A 16688-nucleotide genomic window follows, 5' to 3' on the forward strand; every position below is an offset into this window, starting at 1 on the left:
GAGAATACTATGCCTGGAATGAGCGCAATCCCAGTACCGGCTGCAAGGTGCAACTAGAGACTGAACAGGCTGCTTGTCCAGATCTTAGGCCCTTTAATATAGAACCCAAGGGTCAAATACCATGATTCGTAAGACTAGATGCCATTCTCAGATGACTGGGAGAAATTCCAGGCTACTATCACTTACAGTTGAAGAAAGCATTGAAGTCCTCATCACTATCAAAATCAAACCGAGAGTATTCACAGCTAGGGCTGTCTGTTTTAGAAGGAAAGCCCATCTGCAAAGAGAAAGATAATTGGGGTAGGGGATAAAAATAGACCTACCCAAAGAGGCTTAAACTCTAAGAGCTCAAGCACTTTTTCATTTAAGAGTGAAAAGTTTGCATAAGATCTTTTATAATAACTACTTCTGGTCTATCCCAAGTCCACTGTTTTCTCCCAGTTCCAATAATCCTGAGAGTGGTTGAAAAGAGAACACTCATCAGATGCTCCCCTCCAGATTCCTCAGGGAGTATTTTTTTTTTTTTTTAAAGATTTTATTTATTTATTTGACAGAGAGAGATCACAAGTAGGCAGAGAGGCAGGCAGAGAGAGAGGAGGAAGCAGGCTCCCTGCTGAGCAGAGAGCCGGATGTGGGACTCGATCCCATGACCCTGAGATCATGACCTGAGCCGAAGGCAGCGGCTTAACCCACTGAGCCACCCAGGCGCCCCTCCTCAGGGAGTATTAAATTCTGGAATTTGTTTACGGTACCTGAGTATAAAGCTGTCCCAAAACAAAGTGCTAATACAGCACACAGTAAGAAAGAAAAAATTGAGAACTGTCTCCTTCAATGCTGAAACTGGGAATAAGCACAGCACTTTGCATGTTTCACTCAAAAAGTATTGAAGAGCATGAGAATGAGAACAGGGTATCATGTGCTAGATGTATTCTTAGAGGAAGTAAGAGGACCTTCACATAGGTCCCGCTCTCTGATTTTTACAAATCAAGATTAAGCATCTGTCAGCTGCAAGAACCCTTAGCAGATCTCAGAGAATTCATAAGGAATTCTATTCAAGTGGTAAGCAATTTGCTTCTACCTTCCTTCTTCCCTTCTCATTCACCTTCAGACCCTCACTAGATCTTATAAACAATCACATAGGACTTCATCTTTGAATCTTGGCTCCACCCTGCCTGCTTTTAAACTGGAAATAGCATTATCCCACTGCAAGATCATGGGTCACTGCTCTTGTCCTACTTTTTCCTAGCACCTAGCCCAACACTTTGTATAGAAGTGCTCCAAAATATGAAAAAGTAGATATAATAACTAGTTTGCACTACCTTCTTCTTGGTGAATAAGAGAATAATATACCCAACTATAGGACCCTGGTGACCAAAATGGGCTGTCAATAATGAAAATCTGCCCTATTATGTGTACTCACCTACATTCCTTTTTTTTTTTTTAAAAGTTTATTTGAGAAAGAATGAACGAATGAGCAGGGAAAGGGGCAGAAGGAGAGACAGAATCCCAAGCAGAGTCCCTGCTGAGTGCAGAGCCCAATGCAGGGCTTGATTCCACAATCTTATGATCATGATCAAGATGCTTAACCAACTAAGCCACCCAGGAACCCCCATTCCACATTTTGATTCCCACTGTTTACCTTGACCAAGTTGGTCATAGAAGCACGAAGATATTTTGGTATTATTGCTAATAGCAAAGGGTCACGGGACAGGATCTCATGCCGGAAAAGGGCCCCCCAAGTCATCTGAGTTGAAGAACGCAGAAACTAATGGGGGTGGGGAAAAAGAAAAAAAAGAAAGAAAAACCTCCGTTTAAGGATTTGGACTTAAATAAGCAGGATTATTACTGAGCCCCACAATTATCAAAAATATTTTTTCATGGAAATGAATCTCTATATACTCCTACACTGTCCGTATTTACTCTATCCATAATGACTGCCTGTTACAGACCACGTATTAGTAAGACAAACTATGGGGTCAGGTGTAATTCCTGGAATCTCAGCTGAGCTCTACCACTTTTTCTTTTTTATTCTACACCCCAAGAGTCACATGTTCCACCAATTGAGCCAGCCAGGCATCCCTCTAGCACTTTCTTTAAGGGCAAAAAAGGATATGGGAATCTCGGGGTGGTATTACAAGAAAGCCTTAAATGTGTGAAATTAATTTTATAGCACAATCAATTAGACTTTTGCGTTTAAAATGCCTTGGGTGGGAAATCACCTGGGACACACCTCACATCTGATTGAGCATCAGCAGAATATTACGTGAGGGGAAAACCTGCCAGTCTAGACAGTGCAACACTCCGTTCAGGAAGAAGATTCAACAATTCTCTTAATGAAATCACATCACAGTTATTTCATAGAGCCTTAAGAGTCACATTTTATACATGAGCTGTTAATTACTTCAAGCCATAGTGATTAATTTTGGCTTACCTAACTAAAATTTTCACACATTGCCTACATACAAGTTTACCTGACTTGGATGGGTTGTGAAAGCAAGAAAAGATTCCAGGTATTTTCCAAAGTTTGCTGGTGTTTCTACATCAGAATCCACACCCTGAGGGACAAAAAGACCACTACATCAGTGACGCCGATGAGGGGCGGAAGAGGACAACGGGAGGAGTAGGGTAACAAACACAGCTGACTCTTGAACACAGGGGCTAAGGGTCAAAAATCCACATATAACTTTTCATTCCCCCAAAACTTAACTACTAACAGCCTCCTATAGACCAGAGGCCTTACTGATAATATAAACTGATTAACACATATTTCATATATGTATTATATACTGTGTCCTTACAATAAAGGAAGCTAAAAAAAAAAGTTATTAAGAAAATTCTAAGAAAGAGAAAATACACTTATAGAACTGCATGTATTTATATCAAAAAATATCTGTGTCTAAGTGGACCCATGCAGTTCAAACCTGTGTTGTTCAAGGGTCAACTGTAGAGAACTTAAACCCTCACCAATTTCAGTTTTGAAAGGACTTTATACTTCCTTGTGACCTAAGGAAGGCATCAATTCAAGGGCTAAAAAGAGGAAAGGTGCTTTACCTCCTTAATCATCATCATTAAAACTCATTCTGTAGTCAAATACTAAAATGAAAAAGAGCATTCATTTCAGAAATCACAGAAAGAAAAAATCTGTATTATTTCTTCACACCTAGTCTATTCACATCTCTGTGACCAAATTTATTAAATAACTACTTGACGGCACACTTCGTATGTCTGAAGCTCTATCCTCTCTAACCATCCAAACCACCATAAAAAGGCATAATATCAGATGCGAATTGTCTGTACCAATGTCCTATCTCTCAATTTGTAAGACAAGTTATTAAATATTTCCCTAAAGACAGGTATTTCTAGGTCAATCACATTAAAGTTTTCCTTTATGATCAATAACACAAATCCTTTAAATTTGAGAAGAGGGCTCTTTATTCAAATGCATAATATTTCATGATCTAATAGGACTCTAGCAAACTGACATTCTACAAGTACCAAAATTCACAAGAATAGCAATGCTGACTTCATGGAATAAGATGTGGATGCTTCCTGTTAACATCAATAACTGACTTGTTAAAAGAAATTCACTCACTCGAACCCTGTTACAGTAACTTAATCTATAAAATCACATGAAATAACCTGTAGGGCAATGCTCCACAAGGCTAAAATTAATGGCAGGTTTCACTCATTATACAAACGTTAACTTTCTAAATGCTCTGCTCAAATGGCCCTGAAACTCTCCAGAAAGTAAGTGCTCACCAGTAATGCACACAGCTGATTCCCCAGAGCACACAACACCTGACACAGTCTCTTCAGGAAGACATAGTGTTTTTCTACCAAGCCTCCTCCATCAGCAGTCCTGTGAAATGAGAAAATAAATGCTATTAATTGCACATCAAGAGAACTAAAAAGATTCCCATCAAATGGAGCTGTATGTGGTCTGTGCTTCAACATTCAAATTTCTGTTGATTATTAAAGTTAAAAAGCAAAAAAACCTCAAACACTGAAGGATCAATGAGGAACAGGGTTCAATGCAATCTTATCTCTCAAAGAAGCAATTTAGTTCTGCACATTATATGGTCCTTGAGTACTGTGGATTAATAACATAAACTCTGAGTAGGACTGCATACAACAATGCACACATTTACAAGCATTCACTGATACCCGGGGAAGACTTAAAAAGAGATGTGTAGGAAAGCATTTAATAATTCCTTACACCACGGACAAAACTGAAAGGGTTATAACAAGAGAAAGAAAAGACAAGCCACAGACTGGGAGAAAATATCTTTAAAAGTCACATCTAAAAAAGAACTGCTGAAAGAAAAAAAAAAAAAAAAAAAGAACTGCTGGGCGCCTGGGTGGCTCAGTGGGTTAAAGCCTCTGCCTTTGGCTCAGGTCATGATCCCAGGGTCCTGGGATCGAGTCCTGGCATCCCAGAGCCCTGGGATCGGGCTCTCTGCTCAGCAGGGAGCCTGCTTCTCCATCTTTCTCTGCCTGCCTCTCTGCCTACTTGTGATCTCTGTCTGTCAAATAAATAAATAAAGTCTTAAAAAAAAAAAAAAGAACTGTTATCCAAAATATATAAGGAACTTTTAAAACTCAATAATAAGAAAACAACCTGATTAAAACACAAACCAAAGAGCTTAACAGACATCTCACCAAAGATACAGAGATGACAAATAAACATATGAAAAGATACTACACAACATATGTCATTAGGAAATTGCAAATTCAAGTAAGATACCACTCACACCTACTAGAATGGCCAAAATCCAGACCACTGACAACACCAAATGCTGTGAAGGGTGTGGAACAACAGGAACTCTCATTCACTGCTGGTGAGAATGCAAAATGGTACAGCCACTTTGAAGACAATTTGAGTTTCTTACAAAACTAAGCACACTCTTAACAAATAATTCAGCAATCATACTTCTTAGTATTTACCCAAAGGAGTTGAAAACACATTCACACAAAGACCTTCATGTTTATACCATGTTAAACCCAGATGTTTATTGCTGCTTTATTCATAATTGGCAAAATTTCGAAGCAACCAAGATGCCTTTTGGTAGGTGAATGAATAAACTGGTATAATAATGAATAAACTGGTATAATATCCATACAATGGAATATTATTCACTGTTAACAAGGAACAAGCTATCAAGGCCATGAAAACTCATGGAAAAACTCTAAATGTATACTACCAATTGAAAGAAGTCAATCTGAAAAACTTATACATTATGTGGTTCCAACTATATGATGTTCTGGAAAAGGCAAAACTATGGATAAAGTAAAAAGATCAGATCAGTTGTTGCCAGAGGTTGGGGTCGGGGAGAAGAGATGAATAGGCAGAGCTCAGAGGCTCTTTTGGGCAGTGAAAATACTCTGTAGAATAACTATAATGATACAAGTTATTAGACATTTGTCGAAACCCAGAAACTGTACCCATAGAATGTACAACACCAAGAGTGAACCCTGAAGTAAACTACAGACTTTGGATGATTATGACGTGTCAGTGTAAGTTCATCAATTGTAATAAATATACTCCTCTGATTGGGGATGTTGTTAATGGGGAAGGCTACACATGTTGGGGGGGTGGAGGCATGGGAAAGCTCTGTACCTTTTCTGAGTTTTGTTGTGAACCTGAAATTGCTCTTAAAATGTAAGCCTTAAAAATAAAAAGCAGGGGCGCCTGGGTGGCTCAGTGGGTTAAGCCGCTGCCTTTGGCTCAGGTCATGATCTCAGGGTCCTGGGATCGAGTCCCGCATCAGGCTCTCTGCTCAGCAGGGAGCCTGCTTCCCTATCTCTCTCTCTCTCTGGCTGCCTCTCCATCTACTTGTGATTTCTCTCTGTCAAATCAATAAATAAAAAATCTTTAAAAAAAAACTTTTTTTAAATAATAAAAAAAATAAAAAGCAATAAAAACATAACTCTATGTGTCACTTCTCAAAGTCATTTAGTTCAGATCTATAATCTCTTAGCTACTATTTTAGAATCCAACAACTCTTTGAAAAAGGGGCCTGGGAGGCTCAGTCAGTGTCTGCCTTCAGCTCAGGTCATGATCTCTAGGTCCTGGGATCATGTCCCACACTGGGCTCCCCGCACAGCAGGGAGTGAGCTTCTCTCCCTTTGCCCCTCCCCGAAAACCGCACAAGTGCACTCTCTCTCTTTAAAATAAAATCTTTAAAAAAAAAAAATTATAGGGGCGCCTGGGTGGCTCAGTGGGTTAAAGCCTCTGCCTTTGGCTCAGGTCATGATCGCGGGGTCCTGGGATCGAGCCCCGCATCCGGCTCTCTGCTCGGCAGGGAGCCTGATTCCTCCTCTCTGCCTGCCTCTCTGCCTACTTGTGATCTCTCTCTCTGTCAAATAAATAAATAAAATCTTTGAAAAAAAAATTATAACTTACTTGGTGGCAAAACCTGACTGAAATGATGCAGGACTCTTCGCACAAGAAAGAATTAATAATAACTAGTGTAGGCAGCAGCCATATTAGCTGTGTTCCTGAGGCAGCTGAGTATAACATAAAAAGCATGGGCCTCAGGGTAAGCAAGACCTGGGCTCCAGTTATGTTGAGGGACACTATGACATTATGGTTTCTAACGGAGGCTCTCAAGTCTTATTGCCTGGGTTCGAATTATTGTTTTACTAACCAGTAAAGTAAGTAACACAAACGGATACAGGACACCTAGGTGTGAATGTCACAGTTTCTATGAAACTAAGAAAATGGGCCTGGGGAACAGTTAATTAGAGTGGCCACCCAAAAGACATGTTATGAATTTAATTAAAAAGATCCCTTAAAAACAGAACTAGTCTCCAGAGAAAAGAAAGCCATCATAAAAGCTGTGTGTATCTCTTTTCATTTGTCCCTAGGACTAAGAGAATGGTATCCCAAAAAAAAAAAAAAAAGCTTCAGTGGTCTTTGCAGTACAGTTCTACCTGTCTTCCTGGTAAGAAACATGTATCAAGAAATACTCAAATATCTTACAAAGCAATTAAAAATGAAAAAAAGTGGAAGCCAGTATTTTAGGACACAGAATGTGTTTGCAGGTCCCATGCATGCACTTTTCATTGAACACACTGTTCCTGCTGCTTCCAAGAGCCTCAGCACTTCAGGCACTGATTACTTTGAGCAGGAGAGGAAGGAGCAGCGTCTGGAGTTCTGCAGTCAAGGCAGGCTCTGGGGCAGACTCTGGTCCAGAAGATCAGAGCATTCTCAGGCCTAGGCACCAGCGCTACTAGGAGGCTTGGGGATCACCAGAAGCAAACAGAATCAAGGAGATGAGCTGTCTGGGAAGAATGGGGAAAACTGTGAAAGTGACTGCATATAGAGTCAATGGCCACAACTTCTTTCCAGCATAAGGTCTTTAAAAAGGTTAAAAATTAAGATTGCTTGATTTTCAAATTAAAAACACTGTCAATTGACTGCCAGCATTCAGATAGGAACTTCAGATATACAGGTATAAACTACAGAAATAACAAAGAAATTAGAAAACACATAGAAAAGTAGATACTCACTGTGCAGCAGAGAGTATGTAATGCATGGCAACATCCCCAAATAAGACCATCAAGGGCTTCCGGTCTTCCAACTTGCCCTAGAACCAATTTTAGGGAAACAGGAAATACAAACTGTTATTAAAAGCCTCCAAGTTACTAGCATTTCCTATACCTATATAATCAAATATATTGACTTCATAATTTCTCATGGTCCCAGGGCTAACTAAACACTGGAGAAAACGCCAATTCTTTAAAATCAAAATGGGGGGTGCCTGGGTGGCTCAGTGGTTAAAGCCTCTGCCTTCAGCTCAGGTCATGATCTCAGGGTCCTGGGATCGAGTCCCGCATCGGGCTCTCTGCTCAGCAGGGAGCCTGCTTCCTCCTCTTTCTCTCTGCCTGCCTCTCTGCCTCCTTGTGATCTCTCTCTGTCAAATAAATAAATAAAATCTTTAAAAAAAAAAAAAAAAAAAAGAATAAGGTAGCCCGACAAATCTCTGTATATGCTGCCAATGGATCCCTAGAATCCTGGAAAGCTACTATCCAAAGAGGTCGGAGGCAGACAATGAAATTGGTGTCAGGCAAAAAGAAATCCCAAACTTTCTGATGTCTTCCTGCCACAACATACACTTCAGACACACTTATACACCACCCCGCAGAGACTTTGAGGATAAAAGTCAGTTTGAAGTGGTAACTTACTTTTCTGCTGACTGCAATGAGAAGACACTCAGCTGCTCCTAACTGAAGCTCCTGTTCATTCAGAAGCAGGCAGAGCATCTCTAAGAGCTTACAGTTTTCGGCAGTAATATGACTCATGGACACCCAGTCAATGTAGCCTGCCAGAGTATTCAGCGCCGCGACTCCTACTCGACAGTTTGCTTGGGCCTGTGTGAAAAGAAAAAACTTTTAATCATTAAGTCTTCACTGATGGACAAAGAGGCTGTGGTTATACCTGAGCTCCTTCTAGTCTCTAATTCTAAAAAGAAAACGATTAAAAAAAAAAAGGTACTCATGTAACAGCCAGACAGGGAACTCAAAGGTCTTCTTTTGCTGTACAACCACTTCTCAAACAGCATTCTCAATGTCTGTCAATAAGATCATACTGGCATGGGTAACCATTTCATCTCCTCTGATAAATTGGAAAAACTGTAATTCTAACTCCCTTCTACCATTGCTCAGTGGTCACCTAAAACAAGGCTGAGGTTACCCTCCACTAGGTATATGCATCTCTGTACCTGAAAGCCTCAAAGAAGTCTCCTTCCAACTCCACAAGAGCTCTTACCTTTGACTCCTGAGAATTATCTGTCTTCTGAAAGAAAAGAAGTATAAGGATCCAATGTTTTTAATGAGCAAAGGCTATGTAATAACTTTCCACCCACTTAATAAAGTCCCTTGAATAATGATTTTAAATAGACTCAACTTTTAACCTTGGAAAAGAATACAACTGGACTAACATTTAGCTGTTATTTCCCCTAAGGAGGACAGGTTATTTTAATTTTAGCAATAGGACAAAAGTTAGTATCTAAAAAGCTTACACAAATTTGTTACAACATTAAGTCCACAAAGACAGCTTCAAAGAACACTGTTTAGAAAGAAATGCAACAGATGAATAGGGCTCCACACTGCTAAGAATCAAAGAAATATAATTCAAAACAAAGAAATATAATTCAAAACAAAGTATGACCATTTTTCATATTCAAATAAAGGTAAGTTATGACTAACAAAAGAATATTAAAATGATGTAATATAAACGGAAAAAGCGAGACAAAAATAAATGAATATAATTTATGACCATGTTTGTATGGACATAACTACAGGAAAATCACACGCACAAGTATCACATGCTAAATAGATAAAGTCCATTCAGTAAACGTACAATTATTACATTATAACTGATATCAACTTTTATACTTCGAATTTCATAAATATTATATGATGCTTATAATTTATATGTACAAAATTAATATTTTCCCAAAAAAACTTCTAAAAATAAAATTAAGATTAACTCCTGAAGACAGATAAAGGGGAACAGAAGCAGGAACAACAACTTTGGAAGTCCCTGAAAAGTCACTGCTATTAGGAGTATAAAGGATTTGTTCTACAATTTCAATTTTGTTCTACAATTACAAAAGAATACATCTGGGGTGCCTGGGTGGCTCAGATGGTTAAGCGTCTGCCTTTGGCTCAGGTCATGATCGAGTGCTGGGATCGAGTCCCACATTGGGCTCTCTGCTCTGCGGGGAGCCTGCTTCTCCCTCTACCGCTCCCCCTGCTTGTGCTCTTTCACTCTCTCAAATAAATATATAAAATCTTTAAAAAAAAAACAAGCAAAAACAAAAACAAAAGAATACATTTGTTAAAGGACAAGTATTAAGCCTTCATCATCAGTGATTGGAATAGAGGTGTCAATGGGCAGAGAGGAAGAGAACCCTCTCACACCAGCATTTACTACTGATGCTGCCCAAGAAGGAAAATGAATCCAAGTGACAACAGCGAAGTTCAGTCTTTCCTCTCCAACAGTTTTTCAGCCCCTGTTCAAGCATCTATGCCCCCTTGGGCCAATGCAGGGCCCAGGTCACTGGACAGGGAGAATGTGCCTACCCATCCTATCACTGTTTACCATTCAACCTACTCCCCACCTGGGAGGGTGAAGGGAAGGAAGCTGGAAGTTGAGATGTAAAAAGAGAAGGGATGGAATTTCTTAGGCAAAAAAGTTGTTCTGGGTCCACAAGATAGCTCTTGGTGTGCTCTGGTCTTGGACACAAGAGGTACAGGTTTAACAGATGAAGGGAACTGAAACAGAGACTTAAGAAAAACCCCACAGTGGATGTGGGGCTTTCTAATGTCTCAGGCCATCAACACTCACTGCCCTGCTGGGGGCACGTTGGCTAGACTGTCAGGGCATCTGAGGAGTCATAGTTTGCTCCCCTTCTCCTACAGATGAATTCTCCTAGATGAGAAGGAAAAGAATCCCTCCTTCACTCTCAATACACGTAAATTTTTGAGTGCAAGTATTTTCCTGATATTTTCTTTTGAAAGATTTTGGGGAGGTATTTTGGGGTAAAATAGACCATTTTAGTATAAGGAATGAGACTTGAATTCCACTATAACCATTTATCAGGGGATCTTCAATAATTATTCTGTGGGCCTTGGTTTCTTCATCCATACAATGGAGACTGTACTTTCTCTTTGGGGTTGTTTTGAAGATTAAGTAACATGTAAAGTGCAAGTATATGGCATATATTAGGCACTTACTATGAGTTCCTCCCGACTCCAACAGCTCACAGTACTTTCCCATCATTTGTGTTAGTACCTAGCACTTCTCTAAAAGCTGCCAGGGGCATTAAAAAAAACTAATTTTAATTAATTCTATTATGTGAAATAAGCACATGTAAGAATTCTAGATCAGGGTTTTTCTTTTCCTGTTTTTTTTTTTTTTAGGTGAGGGTAAGTGGGGCAAGGGATAGAGAGAGACAGACTCTTAAGCAGGCTCCATGCTCAGTGCAGACCCCAACGTGGGGCTCAATCATGACCCTGAGATCATGACCTGAACTGAAATCAAGAGCTGGATGGCTTAACCGACTGAGCCACCTAGGCATCCTTAGATCAGGGTTTTTCAACTTTAATACTATCGGCAATTTGGGTTGGATAATTCTTTATTGGGGAGGAACAATTCTGTGTGTTATACAATGTTAAGCAGTATGCCTGGCCTCTACCCACTAGATGTCAGCAGCCGCCCCCTGGTTGTGATACATGTGGGGCAAAACTGTCCCTTGCTGAGAATCACTGTACTAGATGAACTTTCACATGGCTTTCTTCTGAAGGCTCTCTTAAAAATGACAGTGGTTGGAAACACAGTATCTAGCTGCCTTTTTCTGTAGAATACTTTGTCGGGAAGAGTAAAATACAGGTATTTCCCACTTTTTGTAAGCTCGTGTTAGGAAACTGATTTTCTCAAGACCCACATTAGTACCTGTTTTCTCTAACTGAAAATCTGAAGAGGATTTTCTGCTTTTACTTTAAAGAAAGGCGAAAAGCAAAAATAGCTTTCAGTGCTTGTTTCATAGCAAGACCTTAGACCTTATGGAGGTACCACTAAGTTCCTTTCCCACAAACCACACTCAGCATCTCAGCACCAAGCAGCCATAGCTATGAACTGTGTCTGTGACCATCTGTGCTTTCTCTTGATTTATTTTGTATATCTGTTAGCAAGATATGTCCTAAGGTGTCAGAAAAGTTAAGGAGAGGTTATTTCTTAAGTGTGGAAATGCTCAAAAATTACCCCATATAAATTAACGTTAATTTCTTCTTCATTTTATGCCATTTGGGCTTACAAAAGATTTCAAAGGAATGCTCTTCTTTCAGGTAGCAGGGGAAACCTGTACCAAGAACCATATAATCAAGATGAACAAAACCTGGCAATTTCTTGCAAAAGGGACCAGGATTAAATATGGGATCAAAATATAAAAGGGATGCTGTCCTGACCTACCAAGAATCTGGGCTTTAAATACTTTAAATATTAAGAATTAACCATTTTAATACTGTTTTTAAGAACTTTCTTACTATAAAGGATTATTTTTTTAACATGGGAACTCACTGACCTGAGTTTCTCGGAAAATTAGTTCCAGTTCTTCCTGTCATCTGTTTCTCTTTTGCTTATAAAATGGTTTTCTTTTGCTGATCTAGACACCCTAATTCCTTGCTGACAGATTATTTTAACTTTACAAAACAAACAACAAAACTACTAATAATAGAAAACAGAACTTTTGGGAGATAGGGTAGCCCTTACCACTTGTCGGTACTTGTTTACATTTTCTTGAAGCGTGTTAAGTAGAAAACTGAAGATCTTTTCCATGTTCTGGGTTAATGTTTGCTGGATATCCCTTCTTCTCTGAGGTGGTAGTGTCTGAAAGGTCACTACATCCTCTGCCAGTCGTAGAAGGATAAACATCACTAATTCGGTCTGTGTTTCCTATACAATAGAAATAAGCTGATTAAACTGAAACCTCTTTTTCACCATAGGTATGCCAAAAAGCTCTTTTCTGTTGACAAAACAAACTCTAGAACAGGCCCCCAAAATAAAATGAACTGATATAGTTATATTCCATACCCCCTGTTTGGAAAGGGTATCCAATTCTATTAGCATATCAGGCCAGTGCTGTGGCCACTCCCGCTTGATCATTTCTACTACAATCCGAGACAAAACATCTTTAATATGGTTCTCCTCTTCCAAAATATCCAGTGTTCCCTGAAAAAGAATAGGATAGTAAGAGGTTTGCAAGACTGAATTTAAAAAACCTTAAAAAAAAAACCCAAACCCCATGCTGAGTAAGTGTATGGAACTCCACAGCAGGCTTGCTTTTAAACTAAACAGAGTAAACAAACCTGCTCTCCACGACTGAGTCACTTATCCTGCATTCTCACTAACCATTTTCCTCACTTAAAACTTAAGTAAGGGCTGAATCAGCTAATAAAGTGACTGTTGCACAGAGCAAGGAAGACATCATTGTTTTCCTTTACAAACTGAAGAGACTCTCAGAACGCCAAAGTTGAAGAGTACAGAAATGAAGACAGTAAGAAGCTGATAAAATGAGACAGGAGTAGCAACTAAATATTTTACCGATAGTTTTAGCATTGTAAGAGACAAATTATTCCTGGGACTTGTCCTTCTGGAGTTTGGTATCAAAATTAGTGAATTAGGATTTCTATCAAGTTTTCCAAGAACTAGCAAAAAACAAATCCCAAGATGATTAATAATTTTGAAGGGGATCTATTGAAGGCGCTCAACTTTGGAGAAGAAAAGGTAGGAATTCAACTTTTCATGCCATTTGTAATAAAGAAGAAAAAAGGCTGTGGATTTTAAGCATGTCCAAAGTGCTATTCTAATTCCCAATACTAATTCATCCTGCATATTTTGTATTTTGTTAAAATCATACAGTAATTTAGTTTGGAATAAAAGGAAACAGCAAAGTACAATCTAATTTAGATCTAAGAATCTTGTTCATTTGCTGAAACTCTCTCATCTCTGTTGAGCATGCTGTCCAACCTACGCAGAACTAGTGAACATAAATGCTAAAGAAGTCACCCTTAGTCTAAACTACCTCTGAAACACAAGTCTTCCAACCAATCATTCCTTACATTTGCAATCAGCTCCATGACACTGTTCTTCAGATAGACCTTCTCCAATCGAGACATGCTGTTCCACCGAAACCTGGCCACCAAAATGTGTAAGGTCAAAAGAACCACATTAGAAGTCTTCGTAAGTGACTGGCTTTGATTTTGTGTTGTATTATGCTAGCGATTCCACCAAGAAATTATACTTTTGATTTTGTACCCTTCAAAGAATGAACAAGAACACTCTATATTCAACAAAAATGCTGACAGAAAAATTCTTAGGAAAAAGTTCTATATAGGAAGTAGTCCACTAATTGAAATTCACATAGGATTTGTGAGATTAGCCTTCCCCCTTGATTTCACTGATAGCCCAAAAGCAAATATATACAAATGTAGTTGCTTTTCAGAAAATAATAATGGTGATACTATTAACTCCTCTTTTGTGCTGGCTTATGGATAACACAATCCCACAAAAACTATGGCTAAGTCTTAAAAGCTGATTCCTCTGATAGACACTGGGGGTAAAAGACTCAAGTTAGGAAGGATTTTCAGTTTTTCTCATATAACCCTGTTTCAGATTTGCCATTCAGAGAAGGAACACACTCAAACTAAAAAAAAAATTAAAAGCACAATCCCTAATCATAGATTTAATTACCTAAAAGACTTTGAGATCTCATGGCATATAGCAGGAGCTCAATACTCATTGAACTATCAGCTAATATTTGTAGAATGCTTAGTATATACCATGTATTTTACATAACTGAAGAAACTGAAGAGGAAGATTAAGTCTTGAATTAAGAGAGCTCTTGAGGCTGTGATAATCTCTTGGGGATCATTCCTTTCTTCTTGGCAATTTTTCTTTTCTACTCACCTAAAGATTATCTCTATGAGTTATATAACAAATAAAGATTTGCTCTCTCACAGACTTCGGTGGTACTGTCCAAAAGCTCCTTACTTGACAACGTGTTCCAGGATTTGGAGGCCAAAATGTCTGACGATGGGTATCTGGGTTTTCTCAGCCAACCTCAAGCCACAGGGGACACAGATAGGGCACTTTTCTTTAAACTCCTCACAAAACTGAAACAAAAAAAAAAAAGTTAGTATTTCCCTTAGGAAGCAAGTGAGAGTGGGGATTAAAAAAAATTTTTTTAGGGGCGCCTGGGTGGCTCAGTGGTTTAAGGACTCTGCCTTCGGCTCAGGTCATGATCCCAGGGTTCTGGGATGGAGCCCTGCATCAGGCTCTCTGTTCAGCAGGGAGCCTGCTTCCTCCTCTCTCTCTCTCTGCCTGCCTTTCTCCTGACTTGAGAGCTCTATCAAATAAATAAAAGCTTTAAAAAAAAATTAAAAAAAAAAAAAAACTCCAACCTGTGATATATTTTTAAACTGCAAAATTTAGATCAATAATATATGAATAAAGAACTGATAAACATTCCTTTCACTTGGATAGTTATATTTTCTATGCTATGGCCAAATAATGTTGAAAAAAACAAGACTGACATAAACAAGCAAAAAATTATTTGCTAGAGTTATACCCCTGAAGTATATAGGGATGAAATGACAATTTCTAGGATTTACTTTAAAAAAAGGTAGGGGGAAGGAATAAAGCAAATGTGGCAAAATCTGTTTAACTCCTGTAGTAGTATTCTCTTTACTTTGTGTATATTTTTAGTATTTCACAGTAAAAAAAAACTAATGAAACCCAACTTTTTCTCATTCCAAATCCTGTGGCAGACATCTATGTTTTTAAAAGTAAAGTTTTTCCCAAATGATGTTCACTCTATAAAGTTAAAAGATTTAAAACACACACAGCACTTAATTGGAATTAATAAAAAAACTTTTAAAAAATGTATGCACAGGTGTTTTTTCCTAATGACCATCTCACACCCCACACAAATAGTCTGATGTGGGAATAAGTTCACATTTTATTAGCATCCCAATTTGTATTAGCATTCCCAAACTGTAACACAAAAGTCAGTCCCAGGAGCTGAGCATCCGGACTCAAGAAAACTACTTTCAGGAAACCAAAGTACCCTTGTTAAAATGCAAAGTAAGTGGTAGAAGTTCATCTTTGCGCAAAACAGCCTGAGAACAGAACACAGTAAAAGAACATGGGGGGGGGGGGTGAGAATTAGCCCAGAGATAACCCAAGACACAGAATAGGATTAATGAAGAGTCTAAAAAAGTAAATAAAGTGGCGCTGGGAGGCTGGAGCTCGAGTAGGACAAGTCACGAAGATGTAAGGAAACGTAATGCAGGGGAGACCGTCAAGAACGTAGCTAGCTGGTGTTGGGGACGTGATGGGCACGTGCACTACGGGAATGCTAGGGGATGTGGGGCTTCGGTAATAAAACAGAAGCATCCGGCTGTGGTGCGGGCTGAAGAGAAGTGGGGAAAGGAGAGGAGAGGGCAGCGGGAAGTGGCAGTGAGATGAGAAGCAGCAAGGAATCGGAAGGTCCCGAGAGAAGGGCAGGCGCGGCTAGAAGAGAAAGCCCGGAGTGAGAAGAGCCGCGGAGGGCGGGGAGGAGAAAGGCTAAGGCCCCCCGGGGTTGGGAAAGGAGGTCCAAGGGCCGCGTGGGCGGAAAACCAGCACGGCTTCAGGCGGCTGGGGCACCGCTGGGGTTGGGGGAGGGTCTTGGGGCAGGCCCGGGGCGCCAAACTCCGTCTACCTTGAGGGCTTCCAGCCGGTAGCGCTGGGTGGAGCTGGGGTCCATCATGACCGTCACCGCTTTCACCAGCTGCTCACACAACGCATTCACTTGATCCATCGCCATGGCTAGTGCCACGCGCCGCAAGCGCGGTCCACGGCCGGCCCAGGAGCACGAGGTACCGACAGCTCCCTTCGCAGGACCACAAGCTGGTACCGGGCAGCGGCGGGCTGGGGGGTGGGGAGCGAGAGGAGGAGCGTGAGCTGTAGAAGCTCCAGCTTGCAAGGAACCGGGGTTGCGCACGCGCCCAACTCGCCACTGCGCACGCGCCCGCGGAAGTGGCGGCTCCGGTGTGACGGTTGCTTCTCGGTAGGCGGAGCGGAGGACGGAAGGGCAGCAGTGCGCAGGCGCTTCAACGGCCTTTTTGCTGCGCGCGCGCTG

General features: G+C 40.1%; 1 protein-coding gene across 3 annotated transcripts in view; it reads right to left on the reverse strand.

Moving 5' to 3' along the window:
- Positions 1 to 16570, reverse strand: part of XPO5 (exportin 5) — a 46491-nt gene extending 29921 nt beyond the window's left edge. For 2 of the 3 annotated variants that reach the window (XM_059178064.1, XM_059178063.1), the window contains exons 1-12: positions 16269 to 16570; positions 14558 to 14679; positions 13627 to 13699; positions 12599 to 12736; positions 12278 to 12460; positions 8771 to 8797; positions 8188 to 8373; positions 7513 to 7589; positions 3760 to 3859; positions 2472 to 2555; positions 1640 to 1765; positions 187 to 277 (exon numbers count right to left, since the gene is read on the reverse strand). In XM_059178064.1, the coding sequence (XP_059034047.1) occupies positions 187 to 277; positions 1640 to 1765; positions 2472 to 2555; positions 3760 to 3859; positions 7513 to 7589; positions 8188 to 8373; positions 8771 to 8797; positions 12278 to 12460; positions 12599 to 12736; positions 13627 to 13699; positions 14558 to 14679; positions 16269 to 16373 (1312 nt within the window). In that variant the 5' untranslated portion in view covers positions 16374 to 16570. The remainder of the gene's footprint in view (positions 1 to 186; positions 278 to 1639; positions 1766 to 2471; positions 2556 to 3759; positions 3860 to 7512; positions 7590 to 8187; positions 8374 to 8770; positions 8798 to 12277; positions 12461 to 12598; positions 12737 to 13626; positions 13700 to 14557; positions 14680 to 16268) is intronic. The other variant, XM_059178065.1, reaches the window with a different exon arrangement.
- Between the last annotated feature and the right edge of the window lie 118 nt (positions 16571 to 16688).

This window comes from Mustela lutreola, chromosome 6 (genome assembly GCF_030435805.1).
Source record: "Mustela lutreola isolate mMusLut2 chromosome 6, mMusLut2.pri, whole genome shotgun sequence".
Lineage (NCBI taxonomy): Eukaryota > Metazoa > Chordata > Mammalia > Carnivora > Mustelidae > Mustela > Mustela lutreola.